We start from the raw sequence: 21,449 nt of genomic DNA, 5'->3' as shown, positions 1-21,449 counted from the left end.
GTTCTCTCTAAGGTAACGTTGATACTGCAATCATTAGGTCTGGACTTAAGCTTAGAGTCCAGTACTAATTCCAGTACTAGATTCCAATACTAGGTGATAATTATTTTTTAATTTAAATGTTGTCCATTTCTCTTGACTAGCAAATTCTCAGTATGGATCCTGTTTTAGAAGAATCTAGTCATTCTTCTATTTTTGTCCTAAAACAGTCACTTACACCAAAAGGCTGTAATATGTATCTCAAGATAAAATACCAAGAATACATAGCCTGATGCTCTGTGGGAGGTAGAGGAGGGGCTCAATTTTAGGTGCTAAAAAGGCATCTAGTTAAGCAGGCAGAAGGAGCCTGCCAGACAATCTTAACCACCACCAATACATGGAATAATACAGAAAGCTACTGGTACATAAGTAGTTCAAAATGCAACCACAGAAACATTTTCCCAGGTGGTAGAACACTGCAATATATATGCATAAATAATACCTAAAAATGGAGACTGAAATGTAGATAAGACTATCAACAAGTAGCATGGTTAGCACATGGGAAAGGAGGAAGAACAAATTGAGAGTAAAAAGGATCTCTTTGAAATGGGTTATGAAAAAAAGACTTTTAGATAAGAAATAGGGGGTTCCCGTTGTGGCTCAGCAGGTTATGAATCCAACTAGTATCCATGAGGACTCGGGTTCCATCCCTGGCCCTGCTCAATGGGTTAATGATCCGGCATTGCTGTGAGCTGCGGTGCAGGTCGCAGGCGGGGCCTGAATCTGCTGTTGCTGTGGCTATCCTGTAGGTCAGCAGCTGCAGCTCCGATTCGACTCCTAGCCTCGTAACTTCCATATGCTGCAGGTGCAACCCTAAAAAGCAAAAAGAAAGAAAGAAAGAAAAGAAAAGAAAAGAAAGAAGGAAACCAGGGACCCCAACTTGGTACAAGCTGAATGTGTATCAAAAATAAGACACAAAAGGTCAGAACTCAACCACAAGTAAATATGATCCAGTAATTCAGTACCGGGTTACAGCTACTCAAATCCTACAAGTCTAGGTGCTAACTAGGCCTGCTCTTGCTTTTGAGTGGTGTATACCTAAACACAGTGGTAAGGAATAAAAGCAGCTCTGGCGTAGGGGAAGAGGGGAGATGCAAGGCTGAGACTGAGAAAGGAGTTGATAAAAGAGAACAATGTAAATTTCACTGGACTGACAAGGGAGCCTGTTGAACCCTTGTTCAGCCACCAGTTATTTTTTCTAAATAGAAAATATTTAAAGAGGTTTTCCCCTTCTCTAATAAATCCTCCAGGAAAACTGACATGCCTGGAATTAACATTTAACATTGAAATAACATGTTTTGTGCAACATGTTATGAGATTCTAGAAGCACAGAAGGAAGACTCACCAAATATACACCATAAACCATGACATTTCTGAGATGAAGTGACCAAGATTCTATTCAGGGATTAAAATAATAACACAGTAACTCTTCTCTCTCCTACATCTGCTAAGCAATCTCCTTCATGTATCTCTTTCAATATGAGAAATTAATGGAGAGTAAGTTTTTGAGAAAAAAATACATTAAATCATCCAATATAGGTAAATATAAATTTACCCAAATGACCTGAAAACTCTGCTTTTAAATGGGCAACACACACACAAAATAATTTAAAATACAAAATAAAAAACAACATTGTTTTTGGAAAAGCACTGCATATGTTGCAGATTAATAGGGAATATTTTATATTCTCATCCAGAATCTGTTAAAATTGCTTAAAAATTTCCCAGTTGTCAGTCATTATATCAATAATATCTTTTTCCTAAAGGAATACCACAATATCTTGCATTTCAGATATTTTAATAGTTTTATTTGGCAAAGAGAAGCCTATGAATTTTTTAAAAAACATTTCCAGAGGGAATACCCTTTACCATAAAATAAATTTGTTTAATTTGGAAGGACAAATGTATATTTTTGACATATGTGCCAATTTTACAATTAATACAAAAAAGATAAAGTTAGTTGAAATATTTTAAAAATGTAAAAACCAGTCCAGGCAACATAACTGTACAATCTTGCTGTAAAAGTACTTATATCAAATTCCATCCAAAATATTTATGCGATATACTAAATTTAATTAAGTCACTCTTCACTGCCGGCTGGCTTTTCCATTTTCTGTTGTCTCCATTCTGCAAAATAGGAGGAAAAAAATGAGTTTGTAATTCAAAACATTCATTAACTATCCATATTTTTCTCCTTATCCACCTTTCAAATGAAATTAAACATCTAATATATTCAGAAAATAAAAAAATGTAAGCACTTTAGCAAACTAAAGTTAGCATTCTCTTGGTTGGTTTCATTTCCTCATTCTGCAAATGAGTGAAAATTGAGGGAGGCCTAGAGAGATTACATGACTTTTTCAAGCTTTCATTTCAAAGGCCACTGATTTTTTTTGTCTTCACTGTATCCCTCCAAGCAAAACTAAGGAAAAAAATCTCTACCATTTAGTCAAGGATGTATTTCCTTTATCATTAAAGAATTCCTTTATCAATACATTTTTAAGAGACTTTGTTCTAACAAGAGATTAAAATTACATGTAAATTATTTTAGATTTGTTTTAGTAAATCTTTATTTTTAGATTTTTGGTTTATTCAATTAAAATCAATATTCCTAGTACTGTATTACTTACTAGGAAAATATTTTTTTCCTGTTATTTTATACAAGATGTAGTATTATACACTAAGATTTTTCTATGGTTTTTCCATCTATGATGTTTACTGAACATTCACAGTTATAATCAATAATTTCAGGCCTTTTACAAGCAGCAAGAATCCAAGAAGGTAATTTTTTTCTCTTTAGTGTTCATAATATCAGTAATAAAGAAATTATTGAACATAACAAACAAGCTGTATTTATTTTTTTAGACTTACAATAATAAGGCAATTGGGGAGGGATAAATTAGGGGGTTGGGATTGGTATATACACACTACTATATTTATATGGTAGTAAACAAGGACCTAATGTATAACCCAGAGAAACTTACTCAATACTATGGAATAACCTATATGAGAAAAGAATTTGAAAAGGAATTGATATGTACAGCTGATTTACTTTGCTATACGCCTGAAATTAACACAGCTTTGTAGGTCAACTATATTCTAATAATTTTTTTTAAAAAAATAAAGTAATTAGCACAACTAAAGTCCACAATAAATCGTACAAACCCATTTTCCTCTTTAAGATGTTGATATAACTCAGCTCTGTTATTAACAGAGTTCAGACGTCCAGCAAACTCCTGATGTTTTCTGGAATTGGCAGTATTGATTCTATTACTCCATAAGGATAATAAGGACACTGGCCCTGGTGTCATATTTGAAAGAAGAGGGAAAAAAAAAGTAGAATAATTCATTACTTCAAAATTTACAAATTTAACCTTAATTCTATTGTTTTATACAATTTAAGCAATATCATCTTCCCTTTATTCTAAAATTTATATGTATTCAGGGATCCCCAGACCACCTACGAGCTCAGTGATTTACTGGAAGGACTCAAATGACTAAGCATAAAGTCACAGACAGAGCTAAGAATCAGTACAGTAGCGCAGTAAGGACACATAGCCAGACCAGTGTGGGGGATGCGAGGTGGGGTGGAAACGGGGGAGACACATTAGGCAAAGACCAGAGGAATCCATCTGCAGGCTTTCCATGCTCTCTCCCTCTGGTGAGGGTTCACACAGACAGCATATTCGCTCCAGCCACAAAATGCAGCCATGTGTGTACAATATTTCTGCCAGAAAAGAACCTTTAAGACTCAAAAGAGTTCAAGGTTTTTATGAGGGCTGGTCACGTAGACATTCTCTGCTTAACTACAACTTCCAAAATTCCAGACTCCCAGAAGGAGAGCAGGTGTGCAGTTCAGATATACGGCAAAATAACTTCATTATTTGAGCACTGTATCAAAAGCCATAGTCCCAGATGTCAGCCAAGGGCCAAACTTGCAAACAGGCTTTTCGAATGATAACATCCTCAGGACTGCTATGGTTAACTCTTTTCTGTACCATATGAAAAGGCAAAAAATATTCTCTAACACCATATACAAAAATAAACTCAAAATGGATTAAAAATGAAAATGTAGTAAGACTGCTAACCATAAAATTACCAGAGGAAAACATGGGCAGAACTTTCTTTGATACAAATCATAGCAACATTTTTAATGAACTATCTCCTAAAGCAAAATAAATAAAAGCAAAAATAAAGAAATGGGACCTAATTAAAATTCAATTTTTCACAGCAAATGAAACTATCAACAATACAAAAAGAGAGAGAGTTCCCTGGTTGTCCAATGGTTAGGACTCAGTGCTTTCAGTGATGCAGCCCAGATTCAAAGCCTGGCCTGGGAACTGAAATCCCACATCAAGCCACTGCATGCTGTGGCAAAAAAAGAAAACAATAAACAAACAAAAACAATACAAAAAGTTAGTATTATCCCTACTGAATGGGATAAAATATTTGCAAATGATATAACCAATAAGGGGATAATACCCAAAATACATAAACAACTCATACAACTCAACATCAAAAAACGAACAACTCAACTAAAAAATGGGCAGAAGACCTGAACAGACATTTTTCCAAAGAGGGAATGCAGATAGCCAACAGGTACATGAAAAGACGTTCAACATTATTAATCATCAAAATACAAATCCAAACTGCAATGAGGTATCACTTCACACCTGTCAGAATGACTATCATCAAAAAGAACACAGATCCATGTTGGTGAGGATGTAGAGGAAAGGGAATCCTCATACACTAATGGCAAGAAAGCAAATTGGTACAGCCACTATGGAAAATACTCAAACATCTAAAAACAGAACTACCATATGACCTAGCAATTCTACTTCTGGGCATGTATCCGAAAGAAAAAAACAAAACAAAAAAAACCACGAACTCAAAAAGATGCATGCAACCAATAGCAGCATTATTTATAGTTGACAAGATACGAAAGCAACCTAAGTGTCCCCAGCAGATGAATGGATGAAGATGTGGTACATACATACAATGGAATACCACTCAGCCATAAAAAGAATGAACACAATCTGCAACAGCATGGATGGATTTGGAGGGTATTATGTTAAGTGAAGAAGTCAGATAGAAAAGACAAATGCTGTGTAATATTACTTATATGTGGAATGTAAAAAATACAACAAATGAGTGAATATAACCAAAAAGAAGCAGACTCTGTAACTTACACAATACTGTACATCAATAATACTTCAATATAAATTAAAAAAAATAAAATTATAGCACTCCTAAAAGAAAACATAGGAATAAATCTTTATGACTTTGGGCTACACAAAGATTTCTTACATATAACACCAAAAGCATAATCATAAAAGAAAAATTTAGGTGTTAAACTTCATCAAAATCAGAAACTTCTGGTCTGCAAAGGTCACTACAAAGAGGAGAACAATCCACAGACCTGGAGAAAACATCTGCAAATCACATATCCAACATAAGATTTGTATCCTGAATAAACTAAAAATTCTCAAAATTCAAAAATAAAAAAACCCCAAACAACCCATTTAAAATGAGCAAAAAAAATTTGCCACAAGCTACAGCATAGGTCACAGATGCAACTCGGCTCTGGTGTTGCTGTGGCATAGCTCGAGACTGAGTTGCGGGTTCAATCCTTTGGCTGGACATTTCCATATGCCATGGGTGTGGCTGAAAAAAAAATGTCTCGGAAGAATAGTAGAGGCAAGCTGTCAATAAGCAATGTCAATGCAGAACTCTAAGTGCTACCACACCACCAATCCTGGGATGTAATGGAAACACAAAGAAGAAGCATCAAACTTAATTATGAAAGGAGGTCAGGGAAGTCTTTCCTGGAAAAGGAGTGACTTAAGTAAAAACCAGAACAATATACATTAGCAATAGGGAAGAGTAGGCATTTGTGACAATAGTTATTCTGGGGCTTTATACATTCCACCCTGTGGAAACATCATCATCTGAGTCACTCCCTTACTAGTAATGTGTTTCAGTTCTTATAACTTTTTGCTACTATAAATAATACTTTTTAGAGTTCTAGTTTCCAAACAATGTTGAAGCACTGCTTAGACTAAACCTGTATTAACTGCATCCCAATCAATAGCGGCACGCGAGTAAAAGGATAATTTATCGAGACATTTATTTAATCCTATAATTTTCCAAGTAACCTGGCAAATGCCTGAAACACAAATATGTTGAGATTACCCTTATTTCTGATTTTAAAGAAATCAGTGAACTGGAGAATATTACCATGTATCAAAATGTACACTACATCAGCAGTATATATATAAAAAACAAACAAGCCTACTTTTTCCCTAGGATGAGCTGTCAATAACTATAACCTGACCAGCCCTGAGGTCATACTGTACTAATAAAGGCACAGTGATAAGAATTCAGTTCTGGAGTTCCCACTGTGACACAGTAGAAACGGATCTGACCAGGAACCATGAAGTTTCAGATTCGATCCCTGGCCTCACTCAGTGGGTTAAGGATCCGGCATTGCTGTAAGCTATGGTGTAGGTCGCAGACTCGGCTTGGGATCCTGCATTGCTGTGGCTGTGGCTGTGGCGGGCAGCTGTAGCTCCGATTCAACCCCTAGCGTGGGAACCTCCATATGCCATGGGTGTGGCCCTAAAAAGCAAAAAAAAAAAAAAAAAAGAATTCAGTTCCTTATTATCCTATTTCCCATTTATCCTAAAAAAACTGAATTTAGTTTATCATCAAGATAACTAAGGCCTACAATTATTTCAAGAGCCCAAACCCAAATCATATCTTTGATGCCTAGAATTCCTCAAGAGGAAATTAAGATTTTAATCCCACAAATAAAACATAAAAGTGTACAATAAAAATACAGGAATTCCCTGTTGGCTTGGCAGTTTCAGGACTCAGGGTTGTCACTGCTATGGCTCAGGTCACTGTTGTGGGGCAGGTTCGAGCCCTGGCATGGGAACTTCAGCATGCTGGCAGGCGTGATCAAAAAAAATTTATATATGTTGTTTACGATACTTTTACTGAAACTCATTCACATGATATTTTAATTTATCAATAAATGGGTGATATAAGATCTTTCCCTAAGTCCCCTAAGTTTAAAGTTTTCTTTAAGCTAACGAATATATTCACTGCCTATATTTTCTAAGGCTGTGAACAAAAGGCCTCCTATACAACATCAGGACCAGTGAGTAGCTCTTCCTCACTCACATGAAACGACAACGTGCAACAGAACTAAACTGGAAAACTTTTTCCAAATACAATTACTTCAGTTCTATCTTACCTTTTGACTTTTCTATTGGTGGAGTTTCATCCATCTCAACAAGAGGCTTTTTATTTGGAGGTTCTGGGGAATCAGGTGAATCTTTGATAATCTCAGCTTCAGCCAACTCTTCTTTTCCACGTTCTAAGATTCCTTTTAATCTTTGAGGATAAATGATAAAAACTTAAAGTTGAAATTCTTAGCAATCTAAATGGTTCAACTATACTAGACTCTGCATCTCAGTTTTAGTAAAAGACACCTGTTGTCACAACATAAACCCAGAACTAATCAGAAGCTAAACCTCGGGCTAAAATCAGCTAAGAGAACTTAATGAATTTAAATACAAGTTTTCCTTTTCCTTCCTTATAGTGTAGTAATTCAGTGAGGTAGTTAGTTGGAAAATGGAGCTAAACTGTAAAAAAAAAAAAAAAAAAAAGGAGGGCAATTTAAGAAGGTAAAATAAAAAAGGTCATAAGTAATGCAATCTTTGGAAGATATTTCACAATTTTAATTTCTAAGATCTGTACAAAATACTATTTCATGTAACAAATAAGAGTAAGCAATCTACTAGTATTTGTTCCCTAGTTTACATACTGTAGAAATGTACTTAAGTTAGGAACTCAACTCCAAGCTTATTTTGAGTATCATAACTTGAAGATCAGTGGGATGTGAATGAGAATACTCTTTGCTGCTCTTCTTTTTTGTTGTTGTTGTTGTTGTTGCTATTTCTTGGGCCGCTCCCGAGGCATATGGAGGTTCCCAGGCTAGGGGTTGAATCGGAGCTGTAGCCACCAGCCTACACCAGAGCCACAGCAACGTGGGATCCGAGCCGCGTCTGCAACCTACACCACAGCTCACGGCAACGCCGGATCGTCAACCCCGGATCGTCAACCCACTGAGCAAGGGCAGGGATTGAACCCGCAACCTCATGGTTCCTAGTCGGATTCGTTAACCACTGCGCCACAACGGGAACTCCTGCTGCTCTTCTTAAAGCAAGACAATTCTGTGTCAGAATCTTAGCAGCCCAAAGGAAGAAGTGAACTTCTAAGGCCAAAAAGAATAAAAGTGTTCTATTCATTTATGAATGAAATAATACAATTTATAGAATTGGCTTCAGGAGTTCCTGTTGTGGCTCAGTGGAAACAAATCTGACTAGTATCTATGAGGACACAGGTTCAATCCCTGCCCTTGCTCAGTAGGTTAAGGATCTGGCATTGCTGTGAGCTGTGGTGTATGTCACGGATGCAATTCAAATCCCACGATGCTGTGGCGTAGGCCCGGCAGCTGCAGCTCTGATTCGACCCCTAGCCTAGGAACTGCCATATGCCGAGGGTGCAGCCCTAAAAAAAAAAAAAAAAGAATTGGCTTCAAAATATTCCCATGGGGGAGATGGAGCATGGTGGTGTGATGGGAATGGATGTGGATATATATGAAATGAGATCTGCCATGAACTGATAACTGTTGAAGGTGGGTAATAGGTAACTATTTGCTCTACTGTCATGTACATTTGAAATTTTCCATAGTAAGTTCTGACAGACTGACTACATTGCCATTATAATAGTGGACCTGGTTCTTTGCCTATTTCTGGTCAGGAGGCAGAAGACAAAACCAACTAGTATGTTAAGATATTTTTGTTTATAGACCTTTATTACCTACGTTTTGTTTTGTTTTTTTAATTTAACCTTGACATCTCTATACAAGTCATGAATTGAGGAAAAAGAGTGTACTATAGAGGAAGGTTTTCAGACTAGGACTATGACCTTCCATGCTTTCAAGGGATCCTGTGTCTATTTTCATAACAGCATCTTCCAAACCTTATTGTAAATCATTAAATTTACTTGCAGATCTCTACACAACACTGTACATTCCTCCAGGGCAGGGATCTTATGCCAAATGCCTGGCACATCACAGGCATTTAATACATATTCACTGAACAACAACAAAAAGCTGTGTTATTCATAACATATAAAGGCACTTAGTGATACCAAAAGTCATGTATTGATTTTCAGAAATTAGGAAAAAATTAAGCACTATCTTTGTCCCCAACAGTAAAAAAAAAAACCCATACTTCTTTAAGCACAAGAAAGACCTTCCAGTTTTAAAAAATGATAAAATAACAGCTATAAAATGCAATAAATACACATTAGATGAGTTACGAACAGATAAGGTTTGAGATTTCAAATGTGCTACATGCAGAATGTGATGTCCCAAAAGGCACCGTGGTGCCGTATAAATGTCAACAAATCACCTCTCTGAATCTTGCCAAGATTTCTCCTGTTCATAATCTTTCACTGCTTTCTCTGACTTGTCCTCTTTGTCCTCCCTCTTTCTTCCTCGTTTCTTCCGCTCTTCTTCTTCTGGGGGTTTGCTCCTACACGCCATCAGACACTCCAAGACTCTTTGATGTTTCTCCGAATTGTTGATGTGGGCTCTGACAAGGGTTTCTAATTCATTCCACATGATGCGGTATTGTTCATCTCTAAAGCAAAGATTTAAAATAATGTTCTTATAAAACACTCTTTAAATAATATCCAAAGGTCACTTGTTACCGCTAAGGAAAAAGAAATAATCAAACGTAGGCTTCCTTTCTCCTTCTCCATAGTTAATGGTACAATTCTATGTTATAATGTATCTAATTCTGCTATTTTACATACTATATCATCTCACCTTAATCATACGTATGTATATATACACCCCTTCAAACATATAATTTACATGTGGAATAAGTCAGCTCAAAAAAAAAAAAAGTTATCAAGTAAATGTGATATATGAGAAAGAAAGAAAAAAACCCCTACCTTTTAGGTCCTTTTCCTCTTGTACCAACTGTGGAAATAGGTAGAGGATCATTTTTTCTTTCCATATCAACTAAGTTGTATATTGTTTTTTGACAGTTTAACACATCTTCTTCTGTCAAAGATTCTTTCACAATAACACTGGCTAATGGAACTACCTATTAGATTTTAAAAAAGAAAAAAGAAAATCTGTCTTGAAAAATAAATATCAAAGCATCTAGGCAGAACATGAATTGATTTCAAATGTCACCATGGAGAGAGAATCTATAACTACTGCTTCAATTTTCTATTAAGACTTCTGGAGTTTTCAAAGTGGCTCAGTGGTTAATGAACCCGACTAGGATCCAGGAGGATTCGGGTTCGATTCCTGGCCTTGCTCAGTGGGTTAAGGATCCGGCGTTGCCGTGAGCTGTGGTGTAGGTCGCAGACACAGCTCGGATCCCACGTTGCTGTGGCTGTGGTATAGACCAGCAGCTACAGTTCTGATTAGACCCCTAGCCTGGGAACCTCCATACGCCATGGGTACAGCCCTAAAAGACAAAAAGACCAAAAAAAAAAAAAAAGAAAAAAAGACTTCAACTATAGCAAACTCATATAGTTCATTCTTTGCTTGATAAAGGGCATCTGAAAAGAATATGTAACTAATCCACAAGAAAACAAACTATGTAACACTTACCGCTTGCATGTTAAAAATGGTGGTTTGCGAAATAATCATAGGCCAATAGCGGGTGTGTTTTTCTAACTGATCTTTTGCTCGTTCCAAAGGGATCTCAAGACTTCCATCGATTTTATATCTGGGGTCTAGAAAAGGAGTTAATCTGTTTTCCCTCATAAATTCACCAAAATCCTAATGATAACCAAATAAGATAAAATTAGAAATGATTTTCTAATGTTGCAGTATGGATTACATGTAACAGTCTGTTTCCCTGATGTCTTCTGTCCTGTGATATGCAACAAAGTATTTTCTCTAACAGTCCGTTTCCCACACACTAATTTTTTCCCCTTCTTTTGGAACATAAAACCTATCAGCCTTTATTCAATGGAGATGAAGAAAGCATCAAACATAAATACATCCATGGTTCTTTCCACTTTTTAAAAACACTCATTTTTCTTCACTTCCATAATTTAACTCTTTTCTATGATATGCAGATCAAAGAATGAGTTTATCACATTAGAATGCCATTTTGCTTACTTAAAAATTACCTTGACACAGCATTGAAATGTTAACAGGGGTTATCTCTGAATGGTGGAATTGGATAATTTATAGTCTTTGTTTTTGCTTTTTTTAAAAAGAATCTATATTTTCTAAGTTTTCTACAACGAATACTTACTAGCTTTCTCCTTATTAAAAAAACTAGGTAAAAATAAAAGTCAAAAGCCTAATCAAAAACAATTACTTACAGTATATAATACTTTGTGGTTTAGAAAGAATATTCATATACATCATTCACATTTAATTCTTACAACCACCTCAAAAAGTAGATAGCTATGAAAAATCAAATATAAAAGAGGAGTGGAGGTCATGAAAAACTCAAATGAGAACAGACAATTTCTACCCAAACAGACACAACTTCCTTGAATGTACCTCTCAATAATACAAAAATTTATAGTGTTATTTAAAAGTAGCAGAATTCAAATATTTAGATGGTTATAAAGTTCCACCTAAAACATTAGTTCAAAACAATTTTTCATTCTTTCCTATAATTCCAATGTGTCAATTTGATCCAGATACTTCTCCGCATACACTGAATACAGAAGGAAGATGACCAAGCAGTAAACAGCTTTTGATCAAACACTGAAATTCACTAACTAGAATAAAAATTAAAAATCAACTTTTCTAAACTTCTTTAGGTCACAGATCTTAGCATATAATAGGTACTCAATAACTACTTGCTGAATGACAGACTCAAAATTTACAGATATTACTGTCTTACTGTAATCCGGTAGTCAGTAACTCTTCCTCCACAACCTTCACTAATCGAAGGCGGATCTTCTAAAATGGATCGAGAACTGCTAAGGACGTGCAAAAAAATCTCTCCTCCATGGCTACTGAGCATATGGCTAATGACTTTGGAACCTGACTTTCGTGGTTGTTCCAATAAAACAGAACGGCCTGTCAAAGACAAGATTACTCTATCAGTGATGAAATTCAAATGACTCAATTTTTCCATTAAGATTTATGTTTAGATTTTTCATTTTATTTATGTTCTTCATATTTTAACCATCATTGCTAAGTGAATATACTGCATTTCAAGTCTTAAAAATCTGAATTCTAGCCGTAGCTTTTTCTTGTTACCCCAAGCTTACATAATATAGACATTATGTAGATAATAAGACAGTTTTCCAAGATGAGTATAGGGGTCCCTGGTATAATGTTTGGTTATACTGTTCATACAAGTTCATATAAAATATTCATCCTGGATATTAAGAAGAAAAGTGGGACAATGTTGATATAAAAGGTTATCAAAGCTACAAACCATAGGGGGAGAAAGCAAGTCTCGATTCACTTCTACAATACCTCCTTATCAGCACTGTTACCATAACTACTTTCTACTTTACATGACCGAATGTCACTTAATCTGGACTTTACACAGTCTGATTATCAAATGTGCTTAACATAACCATGAAATTAACTTTTTGATAAAGGCAGAGTAACTCTTTACAACAGTGGTTCCAAAACCTAGTTACTGTAAGAATCACAAGAGAAGCCATTAGAATTTAGATTTAGTAAATGGAATTCAGTAATTTGGCTTAAAAATTTTTTTTACATAAGGAAACCACAGCTAAAGTCTTATCTGTATGAATCATATGGTATAGTATTGAAAATACAAAGTCTATTTATCATGAAGGTATAATGTTTAAAGAGAAATAAGTCCACATATATTTTGTAATTTAAAATTCAATAGGCCAAGGAGTTCCCTTTGTGGCTCAGTGGTAACGAATTCACCTAGCATCCATGAAGATGCGGGTTCGATCCCTGGCCTCACTCAGTGAGTTAAGGATCCAGCATTGCCGTGAGCCGTGCTATAGGTCGTAGACGTGGCTCTGATCCCTCGTTGCTGTGGCTGTGCTGTAGGCCAGCAGCTGTAGCTCTGATTCGACCCCTAGCCTGGAAACTTCCATATGCCTCAGATGTGGCCCTAAAAAGACAAAACAAACAAACAAACAACTTATAGACTCTAAATGTCAAATTTTTAAAATAAAAATACTTAAAATTATATTAAATATTAACTTATTTAGATACAACAGCCTGAAAGACATAAAGTCATCTTATTTTTAATTTTTTTTTATTTTTGTCTTTTTGTCTTTTTCTAGGGCCGCTCTTGCGGCATATGGAGGTTCCCAGGCTTGGGGTCGAATCGGAGCTGTAGCTGCTTGCCTACGCCAGAGCCACAGCAACGCAGGATCTGAGCCGCGTTTGCGACCTTCACCACAGCTCACGGCAACACCGGATCCTTAACTCACTGAGCAAGGGCAGGGATCGAACCCGCAACCTCATGGTTCCTAGTCGGATTTGTTAACCACTGCGCCACGACGGGAACTCTGATCGTATTTTTAAATATCAGTAAAACTGTGAATGGATATTTACAATTATGCAACTTTAAAAGTTTGGAGAAGCAAAGTGGTTAGACTATATTGAAGAAAACAGCTTTCCCAGGGTTCACATTTTCACATATTCTCACAAATCATTTCACTTGTAATAATCTCAGTCAAAACATTTAAATGATGAAAGTTACCATTTAGAAGAAAATTAGTAAGGCAGGAGGAAGGTCTACTGTTTACATCTACAGGTGAAATTCGATAAGCGCCAGTGCAATAGTGTAATTCTGAAATAGAAGAAAATACTGATTTGAAAGAATATAAAGAAATATTTCCACAATTAAAAGAGACAAACAAAAACAAAAACTTGTTCCTTAAGCCCCTAAGACACTGAAAAACAAAAATTCAAAAAGAAACAAATGATCCCTACGTAATACCTAAAGAACCTTTTGATTTATTATTCTTTTCTCTTTCAATCATCTTTAAATACCTACCAATGTTATTTGTCCTCGGTGTGCACCACTTCAATGTGATTGTTTCTTTAAATGAGCCTTCTCTACTGCTGCTACCCAAGTGGTTATCACCTTTAAAAATAAGATAGAGAAATAGTAACATTACTAAATAGATCACAGATTTCAAATGTTTACCAAGACTTCCCAAAGCATTTAAGATCTCTAAGAGAAAATAGAGAACTTTTTTTATAAAATCTCCTAGAAAAATACCAATAGAGTTTGGCTATTAGCTATGATTACAATAAATACTTTTAATTTTCCTCCAAATTTCTCATTAATTAATTATTTCAGTCACTACACTAAAAGTCAACAGCAAAGATTTTATAAAGAATCTATATCTGCTTCCCTCTGACACCAGTAAATGATAAAATAACACGGTTAATGTATTCAGAGAAAGCTTCAGGAGTCTAAAATGCACAGCTGGATTATACTGAATCCCAATACATTTATTTGGAGAAACATAAAATGAGGGATTTATAATGTAAATATATTAAGGAGATACAATGGTGAGGATTTTTTTGCCTTAATAAAGTCTACAGTAAACAGACGTTAAAATAATAATGAACACTAAAGTCTTAAATCCCTCAAAGTCCACCATGAGGGTTGGAATCAACTTCTTCCAAACTCCTGTTAATGTTGACATTTTGATCTCTTCTCATAAATCACAAATATTTAATAGCACCTAGAATAATGAATCCTTTCCAGAAGTGTTTTTAACTTTCTTTGCCCAGACCCATCAGAAGAATCACTATGGCAGGCACAGCTTTACAAAGCATATTTCTTACATAGTAAGTCTTGAAAGTGAATACTACTCCTTGATCCATGGGCCGCAGAATGGATGCTGTGTTAGCAGGCATGAAAACAATCTTAATCTCACTGTACATCTCCATCAGAGCTCTTGGGTGACCAGATGCATTATCAATGATCAGTAATATCCTGAAAGGAACCTTTTTTCTGACAGCAGCTCTGAACAGTAGGCTTAAAATATTCAGTAAACCATGTTGACAACAGCGACGCTGTCATTCAGGCTTTGCTGTTGCATTGGTAGAGCACAGGCAGAATAGATTTAGCATAATTCTGAAGGGGCCTAGGATTTTCAGAACAGTAAATGAGCACTGGCTTCAACTGAAGGTCACCAGCTGCACTGACCCCTAATAAAATTGTTCACCTGTCATTTGAAGCTTTGAGGTCAACTAACTTCACTATAAAAGTCCTAGATAACACCTTCTTCCAATAGAAGGCTGTTTCATCTACACTAAAAATTTGTTGTTGTATAGCCACCTTCATGAATTTATCTGAGCAGATCTTCTGGGTAACTTGCTGCAGATAACATCAGCATGTGCTGCTTCACCTTGTACCTGAATGTTAAGTTTCTTTTCTTAATCCACGTGAACCAACGTCTGCTAGCTTCAATTTCTCCCTCTCCATCTTACCTCTTCCAGCCTTCACAGAATTAAAGAGACTTAGGGCCATGCAGTGGAATAGGCTTTGGTTTATGGGAATGTTATGGCCACTTTGATCTTCTATCCAGATTACTACGGTTTCCACCATATCAGCAATAAGGCTGTTTAACTTTCTCATCATTTGTTGGGCTCAATAAAGCACTTTTAATTTCCTTCAGGAACTTTCCCTCTGCACTCACAACTTGGTTAACTGGTATAAGGGCCTAGCTTTCAGTGTACCTCAGCATTTGACTTCCTCACTAGGCTTAATCATTTCCGGCTTTTTTTTTTTTCTTGTTTTTTGTCTTTTAGGGCTGCACCTGGGGTACATGGAGGTTCCCAGGCAAGGGGTCTAATTGGAGCTAGAGCCACTGGCTACAGCCACAGCAACACCAGATCCAAGCCGCATCTGTGACCTACACCACAGCTCATGGCAACACCGGATCCCCAATCCACTGAGCGAGGTCAGGGATCAAACCTGCAACCTCATGGTTCCTAGTCAGATTCGTTTCCACTGTGCCACGATGGGAACTCCCCCATTTCCAGCTTTTTTTTTTTTTTTTTTTGTCTTTTTGCCATTTCTCGGGCCACTCCAGCAGCATATGGAGGTTCCCAGGCTAGAGGGCCAACCGGAGCTGTAGCTGCTGGCCTATGCCAGAGCCACAGCAACATGGGATCCGAGCCGTGTCTGCAACCTACACCACAGCTCACGGCAATGCGGGATCCTTAACCCACTGAGCAAGGCCAGGGATCAAACCTGCAACCTCATGGTTCCTAGTTGGATTCGCTAACCACTGAGCCACAATGGGAACTCCTCCAGCTTTTGATTTAAAGTGAGAGACAGGAGTTCCCATCGTAGTTCAGTGGTTAATGGACTTGACTAGTATCTATGAGGATGCAGGTTCGCTCCCTGGCCTCGCTCAGTGGGTTAAGGATCCGGCGTTGCCATGAGCTGTGGTGTAGATCACAGATGTGGCTCAGATCCCATGTTGCTGTGGCTGTGGTGCAGGCCAGCAACTGTAGCTCCGACTGGACCCCTAGCCTGGAAACCTCCATGTGCTGCCGTGTGGCCCTAAAAAGACAAAATAAACAAATAAATAAAAAAGTGAGAGACCGGCAACTCTTCCTTTCATCTGAACACTTGGAGGCCACTGTAGGTTATCAACTGTCCTAATTTCATTGCTGTATCTCAGGGGATAGGGAGGGCCAAGGAGAGGGAAAGAGCCAGGAAAGAGCCAGTAAGTGGAGCAGTCAGAACATACATAACATTTATGGAATAAGTTATCTGCCTAACTTATTAGTTTGGTTAACTATGGGTATGGTTTGTGGTGCCCCAAAACAATTACAATCGCAAAAAACATCACTGATCATAGATCATCATAACAAATATAATAATGATGAAAGAGCGTAAAATACTGGGAGAATTACCAGAACGTGACACAGAGACATGAAGTGAGCAAATGCTGTTGAAAAAATGGCACCAACAGACTTCCTCAACCCAGGTTTCCACAAACCTTGACTTCATAAAAAAAAAAAAATACTCCACAGCATCTGTGACATGCAATAAACAAAGCATGGTAAATGAGGTATGCCTGTATTTGTTCCATCAGACTAGTTTTTCCAAACTAAATTCAACAGAACACTAGATGAATGGCCATTAATAGGTGATATTGTCAGATAAGTTTGGAAGGGATGGATTAAAGTCAATCAGGTTTATTTACTCAAGAACTTTTCAAAGCTATTAGTAGACATTTGGTATATTAGCGCTTAGAAAATACTTCCCAATGTCTCTTACTTACCGCTTTTCAGGAAATCTACATGTGCATCTTTGTGATGAAGCAGCTCCACATCATAATTGGCAGATGTGTTAGCATGTTGCTCTTCCTTAAAGGAAATTTTATAATACTTAGTTTTGTTTCATTAAAATAATGAAGTTATTATTCATTTTGTCTATGTGAGAGCAAATACACTCAACAATAAATGCCTATAACAATGGGATAGTTTCCTCAGTAATTCATCGATTTAAAGATGCACTAATTTTCCACAGCAATATAAACTGTATTTAAAAAGCTACTTGCTATATATCAGTAGTGAAGTATTTAATGATTTTACCTATGTTTTGTTAGAATTAATATAGATGACTCATCTAGAAATTTTAGAAGTTTTTTTACTCTCAATGCACTATCCTGCCAGTACTGTTTATACACAAATATGATGTATCCGAAGTAGTTCACTCAATGTGAAATAGTTGCTTAAAGGAGGAAATAGCATCTTTAAATACCTATGGTAATGAGCAAACACAAATGACGTAAAATAGTAAATACAGATACTGAACAAGTTTAGTAACTTGTTTTCGCTAAATAGTAAATAGAAACTTCAATACTATCTATTTACAAGAAAATGCAATGACTGAAGAGTTACACCAATAGCACACCAATATGGTCAAATTTAAAAAGCAAGGTATCTGTCATCCTCAGCATATTTTTCTTATAACTCGTGAAACTGTATATATTAAAGTGTACCTATTATGGTATTTTACTTGTTAAATGCTTCCCCAATTAACATGTCAATCAAACTGTTCTATTGGTTAAGGCTATAATTTCTATTAAAGAGCCAACCAATGGTATAAGGAGGAAATTAATAACAAAAGATTACATTTGTCCTGCAATTTAGTTTTCATCATATGGCGGGAAAAATGAAATTAGACTTAAAGAAAGCCAATTTAAATTTTTAGATATAGTGGCTACTTTATATTTATAAACATAATCAATAAAATTAAAATCCACTCATTAAAAATTCTTATAAAGCTTTCCCTGGGCCAAACATTATGCTAGTCCTAGACAACTAAATGATAATATAATGAAAACTACAAGGTAGAAATAGATTCCTAAGAAAATCCATTAGCAAAATCATAAAACTCATATGGATGGTTTTTCAGCTAGAGTAATAAACCTGTTTGAAACTATGAACTATTTTTCCCTAGTTAGACTTATTAATTACAAACACCTTTATAGTGGGTAAGCAAGTACAAAAATATAGGAAATAAAACATCTACTAGAACACACAAAGTAAGTAAAATCTAGTAACAGCTGTCAGGAAAAGAATCACAGAAAAAGTAATCATTTCAGATAAAAATTATATTTTGATGAAAATCATGAGAACAAAATTAAAATCAAACAAGCTGATAAAAAGCCAATTAAAAAAAAAGTTGATAAAAAGTGTTCTTATTAGAAAGAAAAATACAGCATTTTGTTCTGTGATCCTTTCTTGCTGCTTTTCATCATTTACTAACCTGGTCAAAGACACTGAATGTGGGCTAGCAAAACAGAAAATATAATATGGGAAGAAAAAATTAAGGTTCATTAAAAGAAATAATACATGTCAAACAAAATATTTAAAAAGCAAAGCAGCGCTTTCAGAATAGCAGGAAAAAGAACTGCCTACCTTCATTGGAATATTTGTAATAGTAGTTGAAGCCAAGTCAAAATGCTGCTGTACTAAAATATTTAATTTGGTAGCTAGATGCCGTCCTGCACGAACACTATGTACTTCACTGGTTAAAACAGGAGACAACTACAGAAAAGTATGAAAAAAAGTAAGTTAGCACTAAATATTTTACTTCAACCCATAAAATTGAGTACTTTTACTTTTGAGAATTTAGAAAAAAAAAGTCCAAGAGTTCCCATTGTGGCTCAACAGTAAGAAACCCAACGAGTATCCATGAGGATGTAGGCTCCATCCCTGGCCTCGTTCAGTGTGTTAAGGGATCGGATGTTGCAGTGAGCTGTGGTGTAGGCTGCAGAGGCAGCTTGGACCTGGTGTTGCTGTGGCTGTGGTGTTGGCTGGCAGCTGCAGCTCCGATTAGACCCCTAGCCTGGGAACTTCCATATGCCACAGGTGCAGCCCTAGAGAGACAAAAAAAACACAAAAAACCAAAAAAGTCCCATAAATTAACCATGATCATTATTTCAGCAATATATTTTTATACATTCATTCATTCAAAGACAGGCAATAAGGAGAACTTACTGTATTAACTGCCAGAAATTGTATGAGCAGTGAAGAGGCAAAATCCCTGTCCTCTTGAAATTTAAGAGTGGAATAGTCTTTGACCTAAACACATATTTTTAATTTTAAATTTTCCCTTCTTTTTATCTATATGCAAAACTGATTTGAAATGGCCATAAAAATATTATTATTGTAGAAAAATAATTAATTTTGTGAAAAGACAAACCTAAGATGAAACTACTTACTACAAAGAATGGAAATCACTAAAAACATCATATTTTGTCACCCATAAATGCAAAGTTTATTATAACAAAGTAACACAATATTTCACTCATTCCAGGGTAATAATATTTATTGTAAATAAATTTTTTACTCATCACAAAGTAAAGCCAATATATTACCATGTTATCAAGAGTTAGAAAAAAGCTAAAAAAAAAAAAGACTTAGGGAGTTCCTGCTGTGGCGCAGTGGCTTGTCTCTGTGAAGGTGCCAGTTCAATCCCCAGCCTGGCACAGTGGGTTAAGGATCCAGCATTGTTGTAGCTGTGGTGTATGTCGTAGCTCCAGTTTGGATTTGATCCTTGGCCTGGGAACTTCCAGAGGCCTCGGGTGTGGCCAAAAAAGAAAGAAAGAAAAAATGGACCTTTACTCAAAATTACCTGAAACACAATGAAAAAGATAATGACCTAAAAAAAATCAACTATAAAAAATTCATAGACAAAGTTAATATTTCAATGTTTATATTAAATAATGCTAAATAAAATAACAGATACAGGTACACATTTAATATAATTATAAAAACACATGTATTTGTCTTTCTAAATAAAGACCATTGATGGAAAATATTACAAGTGAATCCATTTAACAATCATTAGATTCATCTTTTCCTTTAAAATTGTTCAAATTTATTTAAAAAGTAAACCAAGGCTGGAAATTAAGTTTCAAAAGTAAAAAAAAAAAAAAAAAATTAAGTTTCTTTCCCCTCTGGATAGGCAAAATTAACTTCTTTGTTATAGGAGTGTGTTTTGATTAAAGAGTGTATTATTTTCTTAATGAGGGGGAAAAAAAAGATTTTTACAGAATAAAAAGTCATTAAAGCCAATGAAATCTATTACAGTAATTAAAATTTGAGGAACAATACAAATTTTGTATGGTTTGACAACACATTTATTTAAAATAAACATCAACAGGTAAGCAAAACAGAAAACACTTCAAAATCTACCACTATAACATAAAAAACCAATCTAGGTGTTTTGCCATACAGGTTGCTTTCAAAACTCTAAATTTATATTCAGCAGAAAATGTTGACAATGTGATCATTTTCATGCTAAACCTTCCCAGCATTTTTATTAATAACTAACAATGATCTTTTCTTCCATTACTTCTGCATTTACCTCTTTTTTAGGACGATCAGATACAAGGCTGTCTTCACCAACGGGGTAGGTATGGATCAAGACCAGCTCACACTTCTGAATCTGCATGAGACTTAAAGAGAAACTTCTCACTTAGACTATAATACATACTATGAAAAGAACTCAGGTAGGTAAACTATAAAAAGTTGAATATATCAAAACAGTGTTATCTCTACAATCAGAAACTACAGTTAACATAAATGATTTAGAAACACTGTATAGTGGCTGTACTCATACGAACATTTAACGAATAATTTAGGTGAATTTAGTTCAAATGCAAAAATGATAACCTTTTATGTGTTCAAAGGATAAAATAAAGGGAAAATTCTTGTAATCTGGTATAATTTTCAACAGGTAACTGCCGCAGAGAAAATGAATATAATGTGTATTAATTTAGCTGTTACTAATGCTTAAGGACAAAAATCAGGCAATATTACCTATAATTGGTTATTTCCAAGAATACAGGATTTGTTATTA

General features: G+C 35.6%; 1 protein-coding gene across 6 annotated transcripts in view; it reads right to left on the bottom strand.

Annotated features, from left to right (window-relative positions):
- Nucleotides 1–1,817: 1,817 nt before the first annotated feature.
- The window catches only part of INTS13 (integrator complex subunit 13), a 32,773-nt gene continuing 13,141 nt past the window's right edge, over nt 1,818–21,449 (bottom strand). For 3 of the 6 annotated variants that reach the window (XM_047787340.1, XM_047787339.1, XM_047787341.1), the window contains exons 6-18: nt 20,955–21,045; nt 19,583–19,666; nt 19,001–19,129; nt 17,356–17,440; nt 14,097–14,186; nt 13,800–13,907; nt 11,997–12,175; nt 10,739–10,909; nt 10,066–10,220; nt 9,519–9,749; nt 7,292–7,431; nt 3,199–3,334; nt 1,818–2,163 (exon numbers count right to left, since the gene is read on the bottom strand). In XM_047787340.1, the coding sequence (XP_047643296.1) occupies nt 2,124–2,163; nt 3,199–3,334; nt 7,292–7,431; nt 9,519–9,749; nt 10,066–10,220; nt 10,739–10,909; nt 11,997–12,175; nt 13,800–13,907; nt 14,097–14,186; nt 17,356–17,440; nt 19,001–19,129; nt 19,583–19,666; nt 20,955–21,045 (1,639 nt within the window). In that variant the 3' untranslated portion in view covers nt 1,818–2,123. The remainder of the gene's footprint in view (nt 2,164–3,198; nt 3,335–7,291; nt 7,432–9,518; nt 9,750–10,065; nt 10,221–10,738; nt 10,910–11,996; nt 12,176–13,799; nt 13,908–14,096; nt 14,187–17,355; nt 17,441–19,000; nt 19,130–19,582; nt 19,667–20,954; nt 21,046–21,449) is intronic. The other 3 variants (XM_047787343.1, XM_047787344.1, XM_047787345.1) reach the window with 3 other exon arrangements.

The sequence above is a fragment of the Phacochoerus africanus genome, chromosome 7 (genome assembly GCF_016906955.1).
Source record: "Phacochoerus africanus isolate WHEZ1 chromosome 7, ROS_Pafr_v1, whole genome shotgun sequence".
NCBI lineage: Eukaryota > Metazoa > Chordata > Mammalia > Artiodactyla > Suidae > Phacochoerus > Phacochoerus africanus.
The sequence above is the reverse complement of the archived record's forward strand: the minus strand, read 5'-3'. Positions and strand labels throughout refer to the sequence as shown.